Source organism: Dipodomys spectabilis, unplaced genomic scaffold (assembly GCF_019054845.1).
Source record: "Dipodomys spectabilis isolate Male_0828 unplaced genomic scaffold, ASM1905484v1 ptg000043l, whole genome shotgun sequence".
NCBI lineage: Eukaryota > Metazoa > Chordata > Mammalia > Rodentia > Heteromyidae > Dipodomys > Dipodomys spectabilis.
The window spans coordinates 24,939,599-24,960,151 of record NW_024870720.1 but is presented as its reverse complement, the minus strand read 5'-3'; the positions used below and the strand labels follow the sequence as shown (position 1 = coordinate 24,960,151).

Below are 20,553 nucleotides of genomic sequence, written 5' to 3'. Positions count from 1 at the left end.
AAAAATAGTATAGATAAGACATTTAAGATGTCCATGGCAAAAGTGATCCAAATTAATACTCACTATTGCCATTTTTCTTCTTATTTTGTTTCAGAGTATAGTTATTATCATTAAATAGTAGTACAAAGGAGTTGCATTCAAAAAAGAAGTTTATGAATACAGTGCCTCTGGTTTATATCATCCCTTTCAACAATCTCATCCATCTTTCCAAACCACACTATGCCTCACTTTTCTTAATTTTCAGGTTATATGTTGATTTATTTTTGACATTTCCAAAAGTATACCTTTTCTTGTAGAAGACATAAATTTATCACCTATTTCAATGTTGCAAAATATCAAAAAGGATGACTATTTGAAAATCATAATGTTCAAGTGTTTTTTATAGCTAAAGCCTCTTATCAAATGCAAAACGCCTGCATTGTGCATGATTAGGTTTAACCTTAAGTGTTCAAAATTCACAAGAGAGCTGAAACAAACTATTGGTGAATATAGTCTCCTTGAATATAGTCTACTGGTGTAGGTGTGGTATCTACATCTACTACCAAAAGCTCTGTTTTGGCTTTTCTTTTGCAAATACTGGGGATTGAAATCAGGGCTCTGGGCACACATTTTAGGTAACAAAGCAAAGTTGTCCAAATTCAGAAACATTTGAAGTTATGCCCTGCATTCTTTAAGACCACAAGGGAATAAAATTAGAACTCAACACCAAGAGCCACCAAAGAAAGTCCTGTAACACATGGAGAATGAACAATGTTGAACCACCAGTGGATCATGGAAGAGATCAGAAAGGAAATTCAAATGTTCATGATATTCAACAAAAATGAACACACAAATTACCAGCTCCTCTGGGACACAGCAAAGGCAGTACTCAGAGGCAAGTTTATAGCTCTGAGTTCCTACATCAACAAATTGGAGAGATCTGAAACAAACAATATAATGAGACATCTGAACCTCCTTAAAAAGAGCAGCAAGCTAAACCCAAATCCAGTTGATGAAAAGAAATAATCAAAATTAAATCAGAATTAAATGAATTAGAATTAAAAAACATAGAAAGAATCAACAAAACAAAAACTTTGTTCTTCGAAAAAATTAACAAAATTGACAGACCCTTAGCAAATATTATCAGAAAAAAAAGAGAACACACCCAAATAAACAAACTCAGATATGAGAATGAAAACATCATCACAGAAACAACCAAAATTCTGAACATTATAAGGGAATACTTCTCAAACCTTTATGCTAATAAGTTTGAGAACCTGGAAGAAATGGACAATTTCCTAGCAAATATCGACATGCTGAAACTAAACCAACATGAGTTAAACCATCTTAACAGGCTCATATAAAGCATTGAATTAGAAACAGTAATAAGAGACCTCCCATCTAAGAAAAGTCCAGGACCAGATGGATTTACAGTAGAATTCTAAAGGCCTTCACAGCAGAACTCACACCAATACTCCTCCAACTCTATCTAAGAAGCCATCATAACCCTTATCCCAAAACCAGGCAGGGATTCATTAAAGAAAGAGAACTACAGACCCATTTCTTTGATGAACATTGATGCAAAACTTCTCAACAAAATTTTGGCCAATCGACTTCAACAATTCATCCAAAAAACCATACACCATGATCAAACATGATTCGTTTCAGGGATGCAAAGTGGCTTCAATATACACAAATCAATATAACTCATCACATGAACAAGAGCAAGGAAAGAACCACATGGTTATCTCAATAGATGTAGAAACAGCATTTGACAAGATCCAACACCTCTTTATGATGAAGGCTCAGGAAAAACTAGGAATCCATGGAACATTCCTCAATACAATAAAGGCCGTACATGACAAACCTACAACCAGCATTATGCTCAATGGTGAAAAACTAAAGCCTTTTCCTCTAAAGTCAGGAATGAGACAAGGATGTCCACTCTCTCCACTTCTCTTCAATTTAGTATTAGAATGCCTAGCTACAGCAATAAGACAAGATGCAAACATAAAGGGGATCCAAATAGGGAAAGAAGAAATAAAACTCTCCCTCTTTGCAGATGACATGATCTTGTATTTAAAGAATCCCACAAACTCCACTCCTAAATTACTCAAGCTGATTCAAAACTTTGGCAAAGTAGCAGGGTATAAAATTAACCCTCAAAAATCAATGGTTTTTCTGTATGCCAACAATGAGAAGAGCGCGACTGAAATCAGGAAAGCAACTCCATTCGTAATAGCCCCACAAAAAATAAAATGCCTAGGAATTAACTCAACCAAAGAAGTAAAGGACATCTATGATGAAAACTTTAAAAAACTGAAAAAGGAAATCAAAACAGAACTTAGAAATGGCAAAACCTCCCATGCTCCTGGATTGGAAGGATCAACATCGTGAAAATGGCAATACTTCCCAAGGCTACCTACAAATTCAATGGGATGCCTATCAATATTCCAACCTTCTTAATTTCCTTCCTTTCTTCAAGGAAATACAAGAGGCAATCAAAAAATTCATGGGGGGGGGGGACCAAGATGGCGACGGGGCAGTAAGGAAATGCCACAACTCTCTCCAACCAAAAAGAGAGTTCGAGTTCCAACGCTTAATCTCCCCAAGAGACCGACAACAACAAAAAGATGAACACTCAGAGAAAAACCAGAGGTGGAAAATAACAAAAAAAGAAAGAGAGGAAAAGAACAACTTCAGAAGAGAGAAGAGCGAAAAACCCTCCCCCAACCTTTACTTGCCGCGCGGCAATGCGCCAAGCCGCCAGCCAGCCAGCCCAGCGGGGGCTGCCGGAGCCCCAGAGACACAGGGGGCTGCTTGCAGATCACCAGGTACTGGATTGCAGAACAGCGGATCGCCAGGAACAGAGAAACCTACCAGCCAGGAGTCTTCACGAGGATCCCACCCCAACCCTCACTCTCCACCGGAGCAGAGAGGCTCCATCCCGCCAAAGCAGCCCGGCACCAGCAGCCTGACAAAGGGACCTGTCGGCAGACCACCCGCCCAATCTTGATCACAACGACCCGGCGGGGACCGCCCAACCCAGCCCGCAACCACCCCAACTGAACTCGGATTGCAACAACAACTGACGACCTACACCACATAGAAACAACCAGCTCCAGGGTGAGTACCCCACAGGGGACAGTGTATCCCTCAAGGGAGACCAGAGCTGGAGGGAATCCCCAGGCCCTGACCTAGACTCCCTACCCCAACACCCGGACCACAGGACCCACTAAAACTGGGAAATGTTCGAGAGTTCCACCAGCCAGTGGAGCACACTCTGCTGGCCAGGCCAGAGCAAGAGTGCCCCTGGAAGGGAGCTTAAATGCCCAAGCCAGGAACAGCGCCCCTGGGTCAAGGCTACCAACAGTAGAAGAAATTTGAACTGTGTCCTCCAGGCTGCATAACCTAGGTGGTATACACAGGCCTAACGAGCGCACTCCAGGCTGGAGCCGGAACCAGGCCCGGGGATCCGGCGCCTGAACAACACAACCAACTCCTCCCAACTGAAGTAAAAAGCTGAGCATACGCCTCAACAGAGGGGAGAAAACCAGGAAACAACACTCCCCGGGAAGCACGCCTGTGACAACAAAAGACCTGGAGGCTCAGGACAAGAGAAGCCCAAACCCCACCAAAACTCCACCCATATACCCTAGGTTGGGAATTGGGCAACACAGGCTGCCAGCACCTGATAGTAAGCAGGAGCTCAGGCTGATAAGGCGGCTCAGCAATAGAGTGACAGTCTTGGATGCATGAAGCCCTGGATCTGATTCCTCAGCATCACAAAAACAAAAAGGGTCAGAAGTGGTGCTGTGGCTCAAATGGTAGGGTGCCAGCCTTGAGCTGAAGAGCTGAGGGACAGCACCCAAACCTAGAGTTCAAGCCCACAACCAGCCCAAAACAAACAAACAAAAACACATCAGGAGCCCATAGCAGACTCCAGTATTTGGGAGAGTGCATCCAGAGCATCTGATCTTCCCAAGAGCACCCGTAGGAGCAAACACAAGCAGTCTAGGCTGCTCAACCCTTCCAAAGGCGGGAATTGCCAGCAATCTACAGCAGAGAGCTGAGAATCCTAAGTAAGTCAGAATAGCAGCTGGAAATAGGCTCCCAACAGAACCCAGATCAGGCACAGACTCTCTCTACCAATACAGAATCAGCAACCAAGCAAAGACAGACACACCAAAGCAAAATTGAAGAGCAGTCTCCTGAACCCCCATGCGAAAATCACAGAGAAAAATCACAAGGTTTACCACCACCCAGGACAGCAAGCACACCTCAAAAGCCAGCAGCCACGCAGGGGAGAGCCCCAGTGCGAGCAAAGCAGGAATGGAAGACAAAAGATACATCCAAGGGTTGCTGGAGGCAATGATTCAAGAAATAAAGCGAGAAATGGATCAGAAATCGAAAGAGCACAAGGATGAACTATCAAAAGAGATACAGGATATCAAACAAAAGTTGGATGCAAAAATAGAAGCTGCACAAACCTCAGTAAGAAGTGAGATAAACGCCAAATTAGAGGTAATGCATACTGATCTCACCTCATTGAGAGGTGAGATCAGTACTCTGAGAACCAACATTGAATCCATAAAGGGATCCATTTCCTCCATGCAAACCACAATAGAAGCAACGGTCAACAGAGTGAATGAAATGGAAGGTAGAGTGTCAGATACAGAAGACAGAATACACCAACTGGACCAAAAAGTGACAGATATGGAAAAATCACTCAAATTAAACCAAAGGGAAATTCAAGAGCAAGCAGATAATGCTAAAAAATTTAACCTTCGCATAATCGGAGTGGACGAAGGTGAGGAATTCCAGAGCAAGGGAATGCAACACCTATTTAACAAGATAATCAATGAAAATTTTCCCCACCTCAAAAACGACCATCTTAACTACATCACAAAAGCTTATCGAACACCCAACAAGCAAGATCCCAGGAGAAACACTTCTAGACACATTATAGTAAAAATGATGGATCTGAATAATAAGGAAACAATCCTGCATGCAGCAAAAATGAAGAAGGAGCTATACTACAACGGGAAAAAAATTAGAATCACTGCAGATCTCTCCACACAAACAATGAATGCAAGAAAAGCCTGGGAAAGCACCATACGAGCCCTGAGAGCCAATAACTGCCAACCCAGACTAATATACCCGGCAAAGCTAGCATTCACATTCAATGGAGAACTGAAAACTTTTAATAGCAAAGAAAAACTAAATGAATACATAAACATTAAGCCAGCATTACAAAGAATTCTAAGAGGGGGGACACAACCTGAAGAAAGCAACCAGGAACTGGGACCTGCCCCAAACAGGCATTACTCAAAGTCTAACTGAGCAAGCACAGGAGGAAAGGAAAGAAGAAAAACTTAGGAAAACGGAATGGCAGGGACAACAATGCATCTCTCTATACTTTCTCTTAATATAAATGGGCTGAATTCGCCAATTAAAAGAAAACGAACTGAGCACTGGATCAGAAAACAAGACCCATCCATCTGTTGCCTTCAGGAGACCCACCTCTCAGCCAAACACACAAACAAACTCAGAGTGAAGGGGTGGAAAAGGATCTACCAATCAAATGCCCCCAGTAAGAAAGCAGGTGTAGCTATCCTGATGTCTGACAAAATAAACTTTTCATTAAAATCAGTACAGAAAGACAAGGACGGACACTACATATTAATAAAGGGAACAATCCAAGAGGAGGATATAACCATCATCAACTTATATGCCCCAAATATTGGTGCACCCAGATATGTCAAACAAATGCTCTCAAACTTACAGAATAAAATAGATCCCAATACGATAATACTAGGAGACTTTAACATGCCACTCTCACCAAAGGACAGGTCTACCAACCAGAGGATTGGCAAAGAAGCTACCGAATTAAGTGAGGCCATACTTCAAGCGGAATTAACTGACATCTACGGAGTATTTCACCCTAAAACAACACAGTACACATTCTTCTCAGCAGCTCATGGAACTTTCTCCAAAATAGACTATATCATAGTTCATGCAAGGAACTTAAGCAAATACAAAGGGATCGACATAATCCCCTGTATCCTATCTGACCACAGTGGAATCAAGCTAGCTCTCAATAACAAAGCATACCGCAGAAATTTCTCTAATACATGGAAATTGAACAGCACACTCCTTAACAATGCCTGGGTAACAGAAGAGATCAGAGAAGAAATAAAGCATTTCCTACAACTCAATGAAAATGAAAACACCTCACAAAGAAACTTGTGGGACACAGCAAAAGCAGTCCTGAGGGGCAAATTTATTGCCCTCAGTGCCCACATCAAGAGAATGGAGACAGACCAAGTAAATAATCTCATGTTGCAACTAAAACAGCTAGAAAAACAAGAAAAAATGGGACCTAAAGCTACTAGACGAAGCCAGATAACCAAATTAAGAGCAGAGATTAACCAATTAGAAAATCAGAAAACCATAACCAAAATAAACCAAACAAAAAGCTGGTTCTTTGAAAAAATAAACAAAATTGATGGCCCGTTGGCAAGATTAATTAAAAAAAGAAGAGAGGAAACCCATATTAATAGGATTAGGGATGCCACGGGAAACATCACAACACGTACCCAAGATATCCAAACAATTCTAACAGACTACTTTCAAAAGCTATACTCTCTAAAGGAAGAAAATCTGGCAGAAATGGATGCATTTTTAGAGAAATACAAGTTACCCAAACTGAGCAAAGAAGAAGTTAACCAATTAAATAAGCCAATATCCTATAATGAGATACAGGAAGCTATCAAAAGTCTTCCAACAAAAAAAAACCCAGGACCAGATGGATTCACAGCAGAATTCTATAAGACCTTTAAACAAGAACTAATACCCATACTCCTCAAGCTCTTCAGAGAAACAGAGAAGGAGGGAGCTATCCCAAACTCATTCTACGAAGCCAATATCACACTCATCCCCAAACCAGGCAAAGACCCAACCAAAAAGGAGAATTACAGGCCAACTTCCTTGATGAACACAGATGCAACGATCCTTAACAAGATTCTAGCTAACAGAATCCGAAACACATAAAAAAAATAATACACTATGATCAGGTAGGCTTCATCCCAGAGACACAGGGATGGTTTAACATACGTAAGTCAATAAATGTAATCCAACATATCAACAGAGCCAAGGTCAAGAATCACATGATTATTGCCACAGATGCAGAAAAGGCCTTTGATAAAATTCAACATTCATTCATGCTAAAAGCTCTGGAGAAAATAGGAATAGAAGGAACATTTCTAAAAACAATAAAAGCCATTTATGACAGACCAATAGCCAATATTATACTTAATGGGGAAAAGCTACAACCAATCCTCCTAAAATCAGGAACAAGGCAAGGATGCCCACTGTCTCCACTCCTCTTCAACATAGTCCTAGAACCCTTAGCCAGGGCAATAAGGCAAGAAAAAGACATTAAAGGGATCCGCATAGGGAAAGAAGAAGTGAAACTATCCCTTTTTGCAGACGACATGATACTATACCTCCACGATCCCAAAAACTCCATCCCCAAACTTTTAGAAATCATAAGTCACTTCGGCAAAATAGCAGGATACAAAATAAACCCACAAAAATCAATTGCCTTCCTATACACTGATAACGTACAGGAAGAGAGGGAAATAAAGGGAGCAACCCCATTCACAATAACCTCCCCAAAAAATAAAATATTTAGGAATTAACCTAACCAAAGATGTAAAAGAACTATTTAATGAGAACTATAAAAAGTTAAAGAAAGAAATTGCAGAAGACACTAGGAAATGGAAAGACCTCCCATGCTCCTGGATAGGCCGACTTAATATAGTAAAGATGGTAATACTTCCAAAACTAATATACAAATTCAATGCAATTCCTATTAAAATCCCAATGACGTATATCACTGAAATACAGAAAACAGTCCAAAAATTTATATGGAACAACAAAAGACCTAGAATAGCCAAAACAATTCTAGGGGATAAAGACAATATGGGAGGGCTATCCATGCCGAACTTCAAACTCTACTACAGAGCTATAATCACAAAGACAGCATGGTACTGGCACAAAAACAGACCCGAAGACCAATGGAACAGAATAGAAGATCCAGAAATAAATCCACAGGCCTACAGCCAGCTGATATTCGACAAAGGAGCCAAAGACATACAATGGAAGAAACACAGCCTCTTCAACCGCTGGTGCTGGGAAAACTGGGCAGCCACATGCAGAAAACTAAAAGTGGACCCCAGCCTATCACCATGCACCAACATCAACTCAAAACCTGAATCTATGAAACTACTACAGGACAGAGTAGGAGAGACACTTGAACTAATAGGCACAGGAAGGAACTTCCTGAACAGAGTCCCAGGGTCACAACAAGTTGGAGAGAGACTCGACAAATGGGACTACCTTAAAATAAAAAGCTTCTGCACAGCTAAATCTATCGCAACTAAGCTAGAAAGACAACCAACTAATTGGGAAAAAATATTTACCAGCAATATATCAGACAAGGGGTTAACATCCTGTATATACAGGGAACTCAAGAAACTAATCCCTCCCAAACCTAACAAACCAATTACTAAATGGGCAAGGGAACTAAAGAGGGACTTCTCAAATGAAGAAATAAAAATGGCAAAGAAACACATGAGGAAATGTTCATCATCCCTGGTGGTGAAGGAAATGCAAATAAAGACAACCCTGAGATACCACCTTACCCCAGTCAGAATGTCCCACATCCACAAATCAGCCAACGACAAATGCTGGAGGGGATATGGAGAACGAGGAACCCTATTACACTGCTGGTGGGAATGTACACTTATACAACCACTTTGGAAAGCAGTCTGGAGGGTCCTTAGAAAGCTAAAGATTGACCTCCCTTACGACCCAGTCATACCACTTCTAGGCATCTACCCTGAACAACAGGAACCAATATATAAGGACACGTGCACCTCCATGTTTATTGCAGCACTGTTCGCAATAGCTAGGATATGGAAACAACCTAGATGCCTCATCACAGATGAATGGATCCAAAAATTGTGGTATCTATACACAATGGAATATTATGCAGCCATTAGAAATGACAAAATAATGGCATTTGCAGGGAAATGGATGGAGCTAGAAGGAATCATGTTGAGCGAGGTAAGCCAAGAATGAAGAGACAAACGGTACATGGTCTCCCTGATAAGTGGATGCTAAATCCAAAATGTTAGGTGATACGACAAAACTAACAGGACTTAAGAAACAAAGAACTCCCGCTCATCTGGTTGAACCACTACTAAATATCCCCATGCTGCTGATCACAAATATGGTATATAACGTGTGAACACTGTTATATATTACAGACTGTGATAGACAATTTGCTCCAGGAAAGTTAGAATGAACTTGTGACTTTGAGAATTATGTAATCACTTAATCACAATCAAAAAAAAAAAAAAAAAAGAACCTCGGGGAAGGGAGGGAGGGAGGGGATGGTAGGGGGAAAACAATGGAGGGGGTAACAATGTTCAAGAGGAAGTGTACTCATTACCTCACTCATGTAACTGTAACCCTCTGTATAGTATCTTTACAATAAAAAAAAATTCATGTGGAATAATAAAAGACCCCAAATAGTAAAAATGATCCTTAACAGAAAGAACATTGCTGGAGGAATACCAATACCAGATTTCAAACTCCACTACAAAGCCATAGTACTCAAAATGGTAGTGGTAGTGGCACAAGAATAGACCTGAAGACCAATGGAGTAGAACCGAAGACCCAGAAATGAACCTACAGATCTATAGCCATCTAATCTTCGATAAGGGCAGTAAAAAAAATAGAATGGAAGAAAGACAGCCTTGTCAGTAAATGGTGCTGACAAAACTGGTTAAACACCTGTAGAAAACTAAATCTAGATCGTTGTATATCACCTTGCACCAGAATCAACTCCAAATGGATCAAAGACCTTGGAGTCAAAGCAGACACCCTGAAAACATTACAGAATAGAATAGGAGAAACCCTAGGTCTCCTTGGCACAGGATGAAAATTTCTTAATAGAGACCCAGAAACATAACAATCAAAGAAAGGTTGGACAAATGGGACTGTATGACGCTGCAGAACTTCTGCATGGCAAAGGACATAGCTAGCAAGATCAATAGAAAGCCCACGGACTGGGAGAAGATCTTCACTAGCTATACAACTGGACAAGGGTCTCATATCTAAAATATACTTGGAACTCAAAAAATTAAATCCCCCAACAAGAAATCTTCCAAGAAACAACTGTCCAATAAATAAATGGGCTAAAGATTAAAGAGAAACTTCTCTAAAGAGGAAAGAAGGATGGCCAATAGACACATGAAGAAATGCCCAACCTTCCTAGCCATAAAAGAAATGCAAATCAAAACAACATTGAGATACCACCTCACCCAAGTTAGAATGGCTATAATCAAGAACTCCAATAACAACAGATGCTGTAGGGGATGTGGACAAAAGGGAACCCTACTGCATTGTTGGTGGGAGTGTAAACTTGTTCAACCACTTTGGAAAGTAGTATGGAGGTTCCTCAAAAGACTCCACATAGAGCTCCTCTATTACCCAGCAATCCCACTTTTGGGCATTTACCCAAATGATCACAAACAAGACCACACTAAAGTTACCAGCACAACTATGTTTATTGCAGCATTATTTACCATAGCTCAGATATGGAACCAACCCAGATGCCCCTCAGTAGATGAATAAATCAAGAAAATGTGGAAATCTATGCCTCCATCAGAAAGACTGACATTGCCCCATTTGTTAGGAAATGGAAAGACTTGTAGTAAATTATATTAAGTTAAGTGAGTCAGGCCCAAAGAAACATAGGTTTCCCTTATTTGCAATAACTAGTGTATGTCTGGGACAAGCAGAGAAGCTCAGATAAGATGATTTTAAATGAAATGAGCCCCAAGATAGGGACACAAGTGTTTTTTCTTCCTTGTTATTGTTTCTAACATATTTATAAGGTACCATGTGATTTTTTGTTGTTGTTGCTTTGTATGTCCCTCCCCAATGGTATTATCCCTGTTTTCACTGTCTTTGATGTTGGTATAATTTGTGGAGGGGAAGGGAAAAAACAAAATGTTTAAATAGGGATACATATTGACCCATTGTAACAATGAGGTGTGCAAGATGCTATGTCTGTCAAAAAAGGAACTTTTCAATTTAGCGGTGTGGGGGTCGGGGAGTGTGGAGGAGCAATAGTTAAAGAGGTGGGAGGGCTGGGATGGTAGGGGAAAAACAAAGGAGGAGGCAACAATGCTGGCTAAGAAATGTACTCATTACCTTGCTCTTGTAACTGTAACCCCTTTGTACAGTATTTTCACAATAAACAATGTATTAAAAAAAATTAACACAAGTGCATCTGGCCTTGCACAGATTCCACAAAAGGTAAAGTAAAGCTCCCTCTGGTGGACACTTATATAATTGATTTGCTAAAATGCAAAGGACTTGAATTCCAAAACATTTTCTATGTGAAAAGTAAGCCAATTTACAAACTACAAATAAATTACATTTTTCAAAAACTCTACTGAAGACATTTTAGACTACCTTTGTAGTACTTGAGGAAGGACAGTTAAAAAAAAGAACCAATAGAGTAAAACTATGGCATAGGAAAGAATTTTTAAAACTCCCAAACATAGATACATAGAAACCAGTTTAATATGCTTGGGTAACTGAGCTTGTTATGGACTACATTTTAGTTTCCTGTTTGATGCAGGTCACTTCCAATTAAATAAGTGGTGTTTTTCTGAAACACAGCTACATTAATATTTTGATTGGGCAATATAGCATAATACTGGCAAATCATATTTCTGAGGATAGCTTGTAAATTAGAAAATCAGTTCATTCTTTTTATCATATGTATGAAAATAGTTTTATTGTATATTGAACTTTCTTAAAAAGCCTCTTTCAATGTGGTTGTTAAAATCAGCATTATCATGATAGTATTAGCAAACTGTTGAACAAAATTTTCCAAAGTCACAATTTTTTCATTGACTTTATTGTTATTAACCAATGTTCAATAAGGTCTTCGTTTTTCTTTTTTAGTATTATCTTTAAATGGTTGTACAAAGGAGATAACAAAGAAGTTATGAATATAATATATCTTGATCAATGTCACGTCCGTCTCTTACAGATCCCTTCTCTTACTCTTCTTAATTCTGTAGCATATGCATTGCATTCTTGATTGCATTTCCCACCTCTTCTCCTCATCATTTGTGTAACCCTGTCCCCTTGACCCCACTCCTTCCTGAGATCTTCTTAATACTTAAAAATTTTCTAATTATAAGTTTGGCACCAGTGGCTGATGCCTGAAATCCTAGCTACTCAGGAGCTGGATGTCAGAGGATTGAGACAAGAAAGCCCTTCAGATTTTTATCTGTAATTTACCACTAAAAAACCAGAAGTGGAGCTGTGGCTCAAGTGGTAGAGTACCATCCTTGAGTAAGAAGAACTCAGGGACAGTGCCAGATCCTGAGATCAAGCCCCAGAAGTGGTACACACACACAAAAAAATTCTAAGTCTAGCTACATTAGTATCTTCCAGATTAAGAGTTAAAACTGACATCCAAGGTTTTTTCTTGTGAGTACTGCTTATTTGTATTTGAAAGAAGTTGCAAGTATTTCCTCCCTGAAATAGTTAAACTTATTTCTCAAAAGTAACTATCAGATTGCTTTTTGACAGAAAAAATAAGGCAACTTACAATGACCCCTCTGTACAGTATTTTCACAATAAAAAACTTATTTAAAAAATAAAAATAAAAAATAAAGTACAAATGAACGTAATTAAACTGCTTCCAATATGACTGAAGGAGAAAAACAATACAATATTAAATTCTTACAGAGGTAGGATGAACTATATAAAACAAAATATGTGTGATTTAGTCTTTCCAGAATATAATCATAATGGCTAATTTACTCTAGAGTAATATTAATAGAGTAATATTAATAGTTATACTTAGGTCATTATAAAGTCCATGAAATGTAGATATTTTCTGTTATACACCCTTTGGTAATACTTTTATATTAAAATGTCTGTTCTTAATTCCTTACCTAACCTGCAGAAAATGTTCAGCTGGATATCTTCCCTTCTTCTAAAGGGCCCACTTCAAGAGAAGACCTATCAGTGTCTTTGAATTCTGTAGGACACCAACATGCTATGACTTGACATTGAGATATTGAATATTTTCTCTACCTAGTAGGTTCTATGGAGATATGAGGGCAAGAAACCAGATACCTTAGGATCTAACACTTGGCTATACAAGTGGATCCCCCAGAATAACCTCATTGGTAAGACTCGGGCGAATAAACTAAAAACGGGGGAAAAACAGCACATTATGAAGAGAATAATTCAATAGGTAATAAATGTATTGAATATTTATCACCTCAAACCTCTAACACTAATCTTTCTTTATATTTTTAGAATGAGTAAATTACAGAGTTATCATGTTAGAGTATATCATTGCACTTTGCAAATGTCCCTCCACCTCCTATTTTACCTTTCATTCTTTTCCAACTGCAGATGGATTTCCAATATCACTGAGAATAACCTCTTTCTCTTGTATTGCTAGGGGCTCTGAACTTTTCATAGTGATCAATTTGCAAATATTATTGTGATGCACTAGCACATTATTCAGTGAAGAAAGGCCTGTATTTCTAGTGACATCAGCAGCACAGCCCTCGCATTCCAGCATGCCCTCCATAGCACACGCCATGACCTCACTAGATCATGAAAACTTGTTACACATCTCCCAAACTTTTCTACAATTAAACACATTACTTCTTTTATAAAAATGTTTTTGTGAAAACATTTGTTTTTTTTCTCAATCTCCTTTTCATTAAGTCTCAAGCCACACAAAATGCTTTCATTGAGTCTTCCCTTGTCTCTCCAGTGAACTTTGGTTCTTGTTGTTCTGAGATTTAAAATTCAATGGGGTTTCATGACTAAAGTGTATGCTATGTAGAGAGCACTCACATTGAACACACTGTATTGTACCTTCCTCATTTCATTCCTAAAATATACTTGATCGCTTTGTGGAAATTCACTGAAATGCAGGTCATCCAAGAGACCATCTACCCCGGAGTGCGGATGGTGTGTATTCCTTTGTTTGTGGATCAACCTGATAACATTGCTCAGATGAAGGCCAAGGGAGCAGCTGTTAGAGTGAACTTTAGTACATTGTCCACCAAAGATCTTCTCAAGGCCATGAAGATAGCTATTAACAACACTTTGTGAGCATGACTACTTTTTCACTGGACAGAATTTAGACAAGGATTGTTATCACCAGTGACAATTCATTGCATCCCCTTTCCCAAGAGGCTTATCATTTAATAATTTAAATGAGCTTATCATCTGTGATCTGTTTTTGATTTCTGTTTTGTTTTGTTGTTTTTCTGTGGAGGGGACAGGGCTTGAACTCAGGGCCTGGAGACTGTACTTGAAATATTTTACTCAAGACTAGCACTCTACCACTTTGAGCCACTTCTGGTTTTCTGGTGGTTAATTTCCTGCCTAGATTGACTTTCAACCATGATCTTCAAATTTCAGCCTCTTGAACCAGCCCCTGGATTTGTGATACACTGTTATTTTCAAGTAGAAAGTATTTCAGAGTTGCACTTGATCTCACAGAAGGTAATGTCAGAGTTGCACTTGACATCAAATATTAATTCAATTAATGAAATAATTTCTACATATATAAATAATGTTGAAGGTATATAGCTATTTGCAATGACTCTACTTTCAAAATATGACTTACTCTTCAGAAAACTTGTAAATTTGAAGATAAAGAAATTGTTTAATTGAATATCTAAAATGTTTCATTCTAATCTTTTTTTTCAATTTTCTTTTTTCTGTCATTGCCTGCACAGTGTCTCTGAACTTTTTTACTTAAGCTATCATTCTATCACTTGAACCACAACTCTACTTCTGGCTTTTTTGGTAATTGATTGGAGAAAAGAGTCTCAGGGTCTTTCCTACCTGGGCTAGTTTTGAACTAACATCCTCAGATCTCAGCCTCGTGAGTAGATAGGGTTATGAGTGTGAACCAACAAAATTTGGCTTCAATCAAATGATCATTTGCCAAAAAAAAATTCATTTTATTATTCTCACAGATGTAATTAATGATATATAAGACAAATACTCTAAAAGTTATATATTTAATTTAGAAAATTCAAATATATGTTTTATATTACACATATATATTATTATGTATTCAATCTTATTTGGTTTTCAAGAGCCTTAAGCTGACAGTAGTACAGTTACTAAACAGATGCTCTACCACTTGAGTCTCAGAACAGCACAGATACAATAGCATAGCACAAATGGAAAGTCTATATCAACTAATTGAATTTTTTAATTTGGGTGGTACTAGGGTTTATACTCTAATTAGTTAGGTAAGCACCTTATTACTCAAGCCATGCTCCAAGTTCTATGAACCTTCTATATGAAATAATTCGCATAATTTTTTTCTAATAAACAATGTGACATGGCCTTACACTCATTTCCAGTGTTTAGGGTTGCTATGCTAATAGCCTAGCTAAAGGCTTTTGATCTTAAAGCTACTCCTTCAGTAAGAAGATAAAAAGCTTTATGATATAGCAGTGAAGAATTGTAAGGGAAAAGGAAGAGAAAATTAAATGTTGAAAAGAAAACCATTGACTACATGGTATGGGCAGAGGTGAAGTGACAAGAGGAAATTGATAGTTTTACAGGTGTAAAGTTATCAAGTTAAAGAAGAGAATTTGATTTTTTTGAATAGGAAATACTTTGAGCAAAGTAATATCATTTGAGCAGTTATCTAAAAACTTATTTTAGCTTTGGGGTTAAACATAAAAACAATAAAAAGCAGAAGAGAAGACTGGAAAGAGAGATTTATCAGAAAGCACTTCTCCTATGACAAGATAGATCTTCAAAAACTTCTTAACATCTCAAATAAATACTGCTCAAATATAGTATTCATTTATAAAAGCAAATATTGTATGTGGGCAAATGAAAACACTAGGGTAGTATGTGCATTTGGTTTAACTTGGGTTATTTCTATGGCAGTTACTGAACTTTGTTAAGAATATAGTCAGCAACATTAAATCCCTTTAAGGTAGGAGTCTCTGTGTTTTCTTTTAGCTATAAAGAGGATGCGATGAGGTTATCAAGAATTCGCCATGATCAGCCAGTGAAGCCTCTGGATCGAGCTGTCTTCTGGGTGGAGTTTGTCATGCACCACAAAGGAGCCAAACACCTTCGCCCGGCTGTCCATGAGCTCAACTGGTTCCAGTACCACTCTCTGGATGTGATTGGCTTCCTGCTGGCCTGTGTGGCAGCTCTCATCTTCATCTTCACAAGATGTTGCCTTTTTTGTTTCCAGAAGTTTACTAAAAGTAGAAAAAAGAAGAAAAGAAACTAATTGTATCTATTCAGAAAAAAGAAGAAAAGAGACTAATTGTATCTATTCTGAAGCTCAGGCCGTTGATGATTCCAGCAAGAAGAGTTTGTCATGGGTTAGAATCTTTCCTAGTGTGGCCAAAAAAAAAAAAAAACTTTAACAACTTACTTTCTCAAAGTTTGTTTGCAGTGATTCACTTCCTGATTTAGACATGAAATATTTCAGCTCCATGGAAAAAGCACTTGGGAAAAAATTATAATGATGCCAAATGCATTGATTCTGAAAACTATTGGCAAAAGTCATGCTAAATTTAAACTCACACAAAATTTTCTTACCTTAACTGAGGTTCCCAAGTTTTCAGTAGAAACAAACTGTCACAAAGCCTCCTCCTGATACATTGCATTTTGCATATATTTAGCCTGCCTTGCCTTATTTTGGAGTAGAATGTGTATATTTTATTATTTCCTAATAAAATGTTCAACAACTAGGTTTGTACAAACGAGTCATATTTTCCATTTGTTTCTGGGAGGTAATGGTTCTGCTCTCCTCACTGCACATCCAGGCTCCACATCACCTGTCCATCATCAAGCCACGTTTATCTTACTCTACAAAAGGCAATATCTCAATGGAATTAGGAACACATTTTTTCTTTGGGGGGGGGGGTCCGGTCGTGGGGCCTGTACTCTGGGCCTGGCGCTGTCCCTCAGTTCTTCAGCTCAAGGCTAGCACTCTACCACTTGAGCCACAGCGCCACTTCTGGCTTTTTTCTTTTTGCTTATGTGGTGCTGAGGAATCGAACTCAGGGCCTCAGGCATGCAAAGCAAGCGCTCTACCACTGAGCCACCTTCCCAGCCCGAAACACATTTTTTTATCTACCTGTTTTCCACTATAAGATTAAAATACTTTGGAATCCCTTTGATAGGTTTTTTCCCTTTTTCCTTATAGACATTTATAAACATTAAACTGGATGTTTGCATTAGTATTTCAATTTCTGATAGACATCCAGCCTCAACTGCTCAATTTTCCCTCTTCAGATGAATGTGCACACATAGATAGTCCCACTTTGTGCAGAGTGTGTTGTAAGATTCAGTGAGTTTGTTTATTGTTCTAAACTTACTCATTTTCCAATTCAAGTCTCATATTCCCTTTTCCTCTGGAGTGGGAAAAATTAAAGTAGCTTAATGACATAATGAAAATTTGGTTAAAATCCAAAAACTTGGGAAATTGACAATAGAATTCTTCAATTAATTTTGGAATACTTGTCAGATTTTTAAAAATGTAAGCATCTCACTTCTGGTTGTTCATGACTGTCATCTTGATTACACAGGGATGGATATTCAGAAGATCACAGTTTGAAGCAAGCAGAAAATCTATGAGACTCAATCTCCAAAATTACCAGCAAAATTCAGAGTTGAAGTCTTGATTAAAATGTCACATTGATAGCCCAGGAAACAAGATAACTGAATTGGAAAAAAGCCTGCATTCAAACCCTAGTATTGCCTCCCCCCCAGAAAAAAAAAAGAAAGAAAGAAAGAAGGAAGGAAGGAAAGAAAGAAAGAAAGAAAGAAAGAAAGAAAGAAAGAAAGAAAGAAAGAAAGAAAGAAAGAAAGAAAGAAAGGAAGGAATTACATAAGCCTGGATTAAATTTTTCCAAACCTATTGTGTAATGCTTACTAATTTTCATCAATCATGTAAAACTTGGAAGAATTAGAATCAAATGCATGAACAATAAATTCAAAAAATATATTTCATAAATATATATATAATTCATAAATATATACATTTACATTAAATAAATATAAACAAATAAAATATAGAAAGATAACAAATAGAAATTAAGTGAATTGTGAGGTGCTGATAGGTCTTAGCTACTTAGGAGGCTGACATCTGAACACACACACACACACACACACACACACACACACACACACACAGTGGAAGTAGAGCTTTGGCTCAAGTGGTAAGAGTTAGCCTTGGGCAAAAAAGCTCAGGGAGGGCTGGGAAGGTGGCTCAGTGGTAGAGCGCTTGCCTTGCATGCATGAGGCCCTGGGTTCAATTCCTTAGCACCACATAAGCAGAAAAAAAGCTGGAAGTGGCGCTGTGGCTCAAGCGGTAGAGCGCTAGCCTTGAGTTGAAGAGTTGAGGGACAGCACCAAGGCCCAGAGCTCAGGCCCACAACCAGACCCCCTCACCCCCCAAAAAAGCTCAGGGACAGTGCCCAGGCCCGGAGTTCAAGCCCCAGGAACTATACATAAGAAGAAAGAAAGAGAAACAAAGAAAAAGAGAGGGAGTGGAAAGAGAGGGAAGGAAGGAAGGAAGGAAGGAAGGAAGGAAGGAAGGAAGGAAGGAAGGAAGGAAGGAAGGAAGGAAGGAAGGAAGGAAGGGAGAGAGGAAGAAATTAAGGTAATAAATCATTTTTAATATAAGATATATATTCATTGTTATTGTAAAGGTGATGTACAGAGGGGTTTCAGGAGTGTTTCAATGCCGGAACCAGCCGGCAACAAAAGGGACTCCTGATTTAGGGGGCGAGGATGGAAAAATAAAGACATAAGTCAAAGGATGGAGTCGGGAGGTCTGCAGCTCAAGACTGCAGCCCCGTTTATTTTTAACTCTCCTTATTTATATTATTAGAAGTCAAGAGGTAACCTAAGGTCACCATAGTGCAGAAAAGCAAGAAAAGTCTTTAATAAAAACAAGGGTGCAGAAAGAAACAAGACAAGGTCAACTGATAGAAAGTAAAGCAAATTCTACAGACATAGCAAGGCAAACCTGGACACCTGGTGTTTTTCATGAAAGCCAGTTCCTTGTATGTGCCTTCAAGTGAGCACAAGGGTCAAGATGACCTTGGAGCTTTACTGTCAGCTCCCAACATTTCAACAGTATTTAAAATACTGAATTACGCAAGATGTCAAAAAACATTCCACTCATTTTTAATACAAGGAAATGAAATGTTCTATCATCAAGGTGAATGAAATTAATAAGAGCTAAAATTATGGGTGAGGGAAAATTCTGAGTACACCTACACAACTTGGACAACATGAGTCTCAACAACATAGCCACCTGACAGAATGTGTCCTGCATGTTTAATAAAGACCTAGTATTTCCTAACACCTCTGCCTAAAAAAATATGGATTTTAGTAACCTAAATACTGGTCTTAATAGCTGGGTGCCGGTGGCTCAAGTCTGTAATGTTAGCTACTTAGGAGGCTCAGATCATAGTTCAAAGTCAGCCCAGGGAAGATCGGTTCTAGAAGACACTTCTCTCCAATGAACCATCCAAAAGCTGAAACTGGAGTTGTGGCTCAAGTGGAAGAGTGCTAGCCTTGAGTAAAAGAAGATCATGGATGTTCAATCCATCCGGGGAAAATGAGCCCCTCCCCACTGTCTTTCCTCAGTGCCCACGTGGCCCCTTCGCTAGAAGCCCAAGCCCAGCATTCCTATTCCAGGTAACTGACACACCTGGGGACAGTGGGAGGTCCCTAGGTTCTACTGTCTTCCTTCCAGCTCACCTCCTTCCCATCCTGGTCCTGTCCATCATCATCATTACCCCCTGGCGCCCTTGCAGCCTTTCCCAGGCCTCTTGCCGCTTTCTCCAGCTCCCTTCCTTCTCCCTTCCCCTGCATGCACCTCCATCTTGTGCAGGTCGACAGTATTTGTCCCCCAATAAACTCTTTTCTGCCTGAACGATGTGGCAGTCGCCTTTCGGCTGAACCTTATAAGGGACAATGGCCCAGGCCCTGAGTTCATGCCCAAGAACCAGGAAAAAAAAATACTGTAATTAAAAAAAAAAACCTCATTTGTCATTAATAACAACCAGAGTTTTGTAACAAATAGAATGGTATTTCTTATGAAATAGATCTAATATATCTTAATATCAACTTTTTAAATACACAGAAGATAAGCATTTTATAATATATATTAATTTTTGATACTTATTTCTTAATCCACAAAAGATGATCTTTTCCTCTCTCCTTGATGGACATAATATAAAACCGAGATTTTATCTCAGTAATGAAATCTATATTGAATGGAGCATTCGGGGGCTTTGTCTAATTGAGGAAGCTTCTCCACTGGGAAAGAAAGCTGAAAATATTGCACGTTCTAGTCACGCCCTGGGAAACAGGAGGTCTGTCCCCTCCTATTACCTCCCATGGCCGCTCCTCCCTGTGGTTAATCTGTGACATCTGGGG

General features: G+C 38.9%; 1 protein-coding gene across 1 annotated transcript in view; it reads left to right on the top strand.

Annotated features, from left to right (window-relative positions):
• The window catches only part of LOC122106782 (UDP-glucuronosyltransferase 2B31-like), a 43,444-nt gene extending 27,063 nt beyond the window's left edge, over window positions 1-16,381 (top strand). The window contains exon 6 of the mRNA XM_042678321.1: window positions 16,102-16,381. Within this exon, the coding sequence (XP_042534255.1) occupies window positions 16,102-16,381 (280 nt within the window). The remainder of the gene's footprint in view (window positions 1-16,101) is intronic.
• Window positions 16,382-20,553: the final 4,172 nt, after the last annotated feature.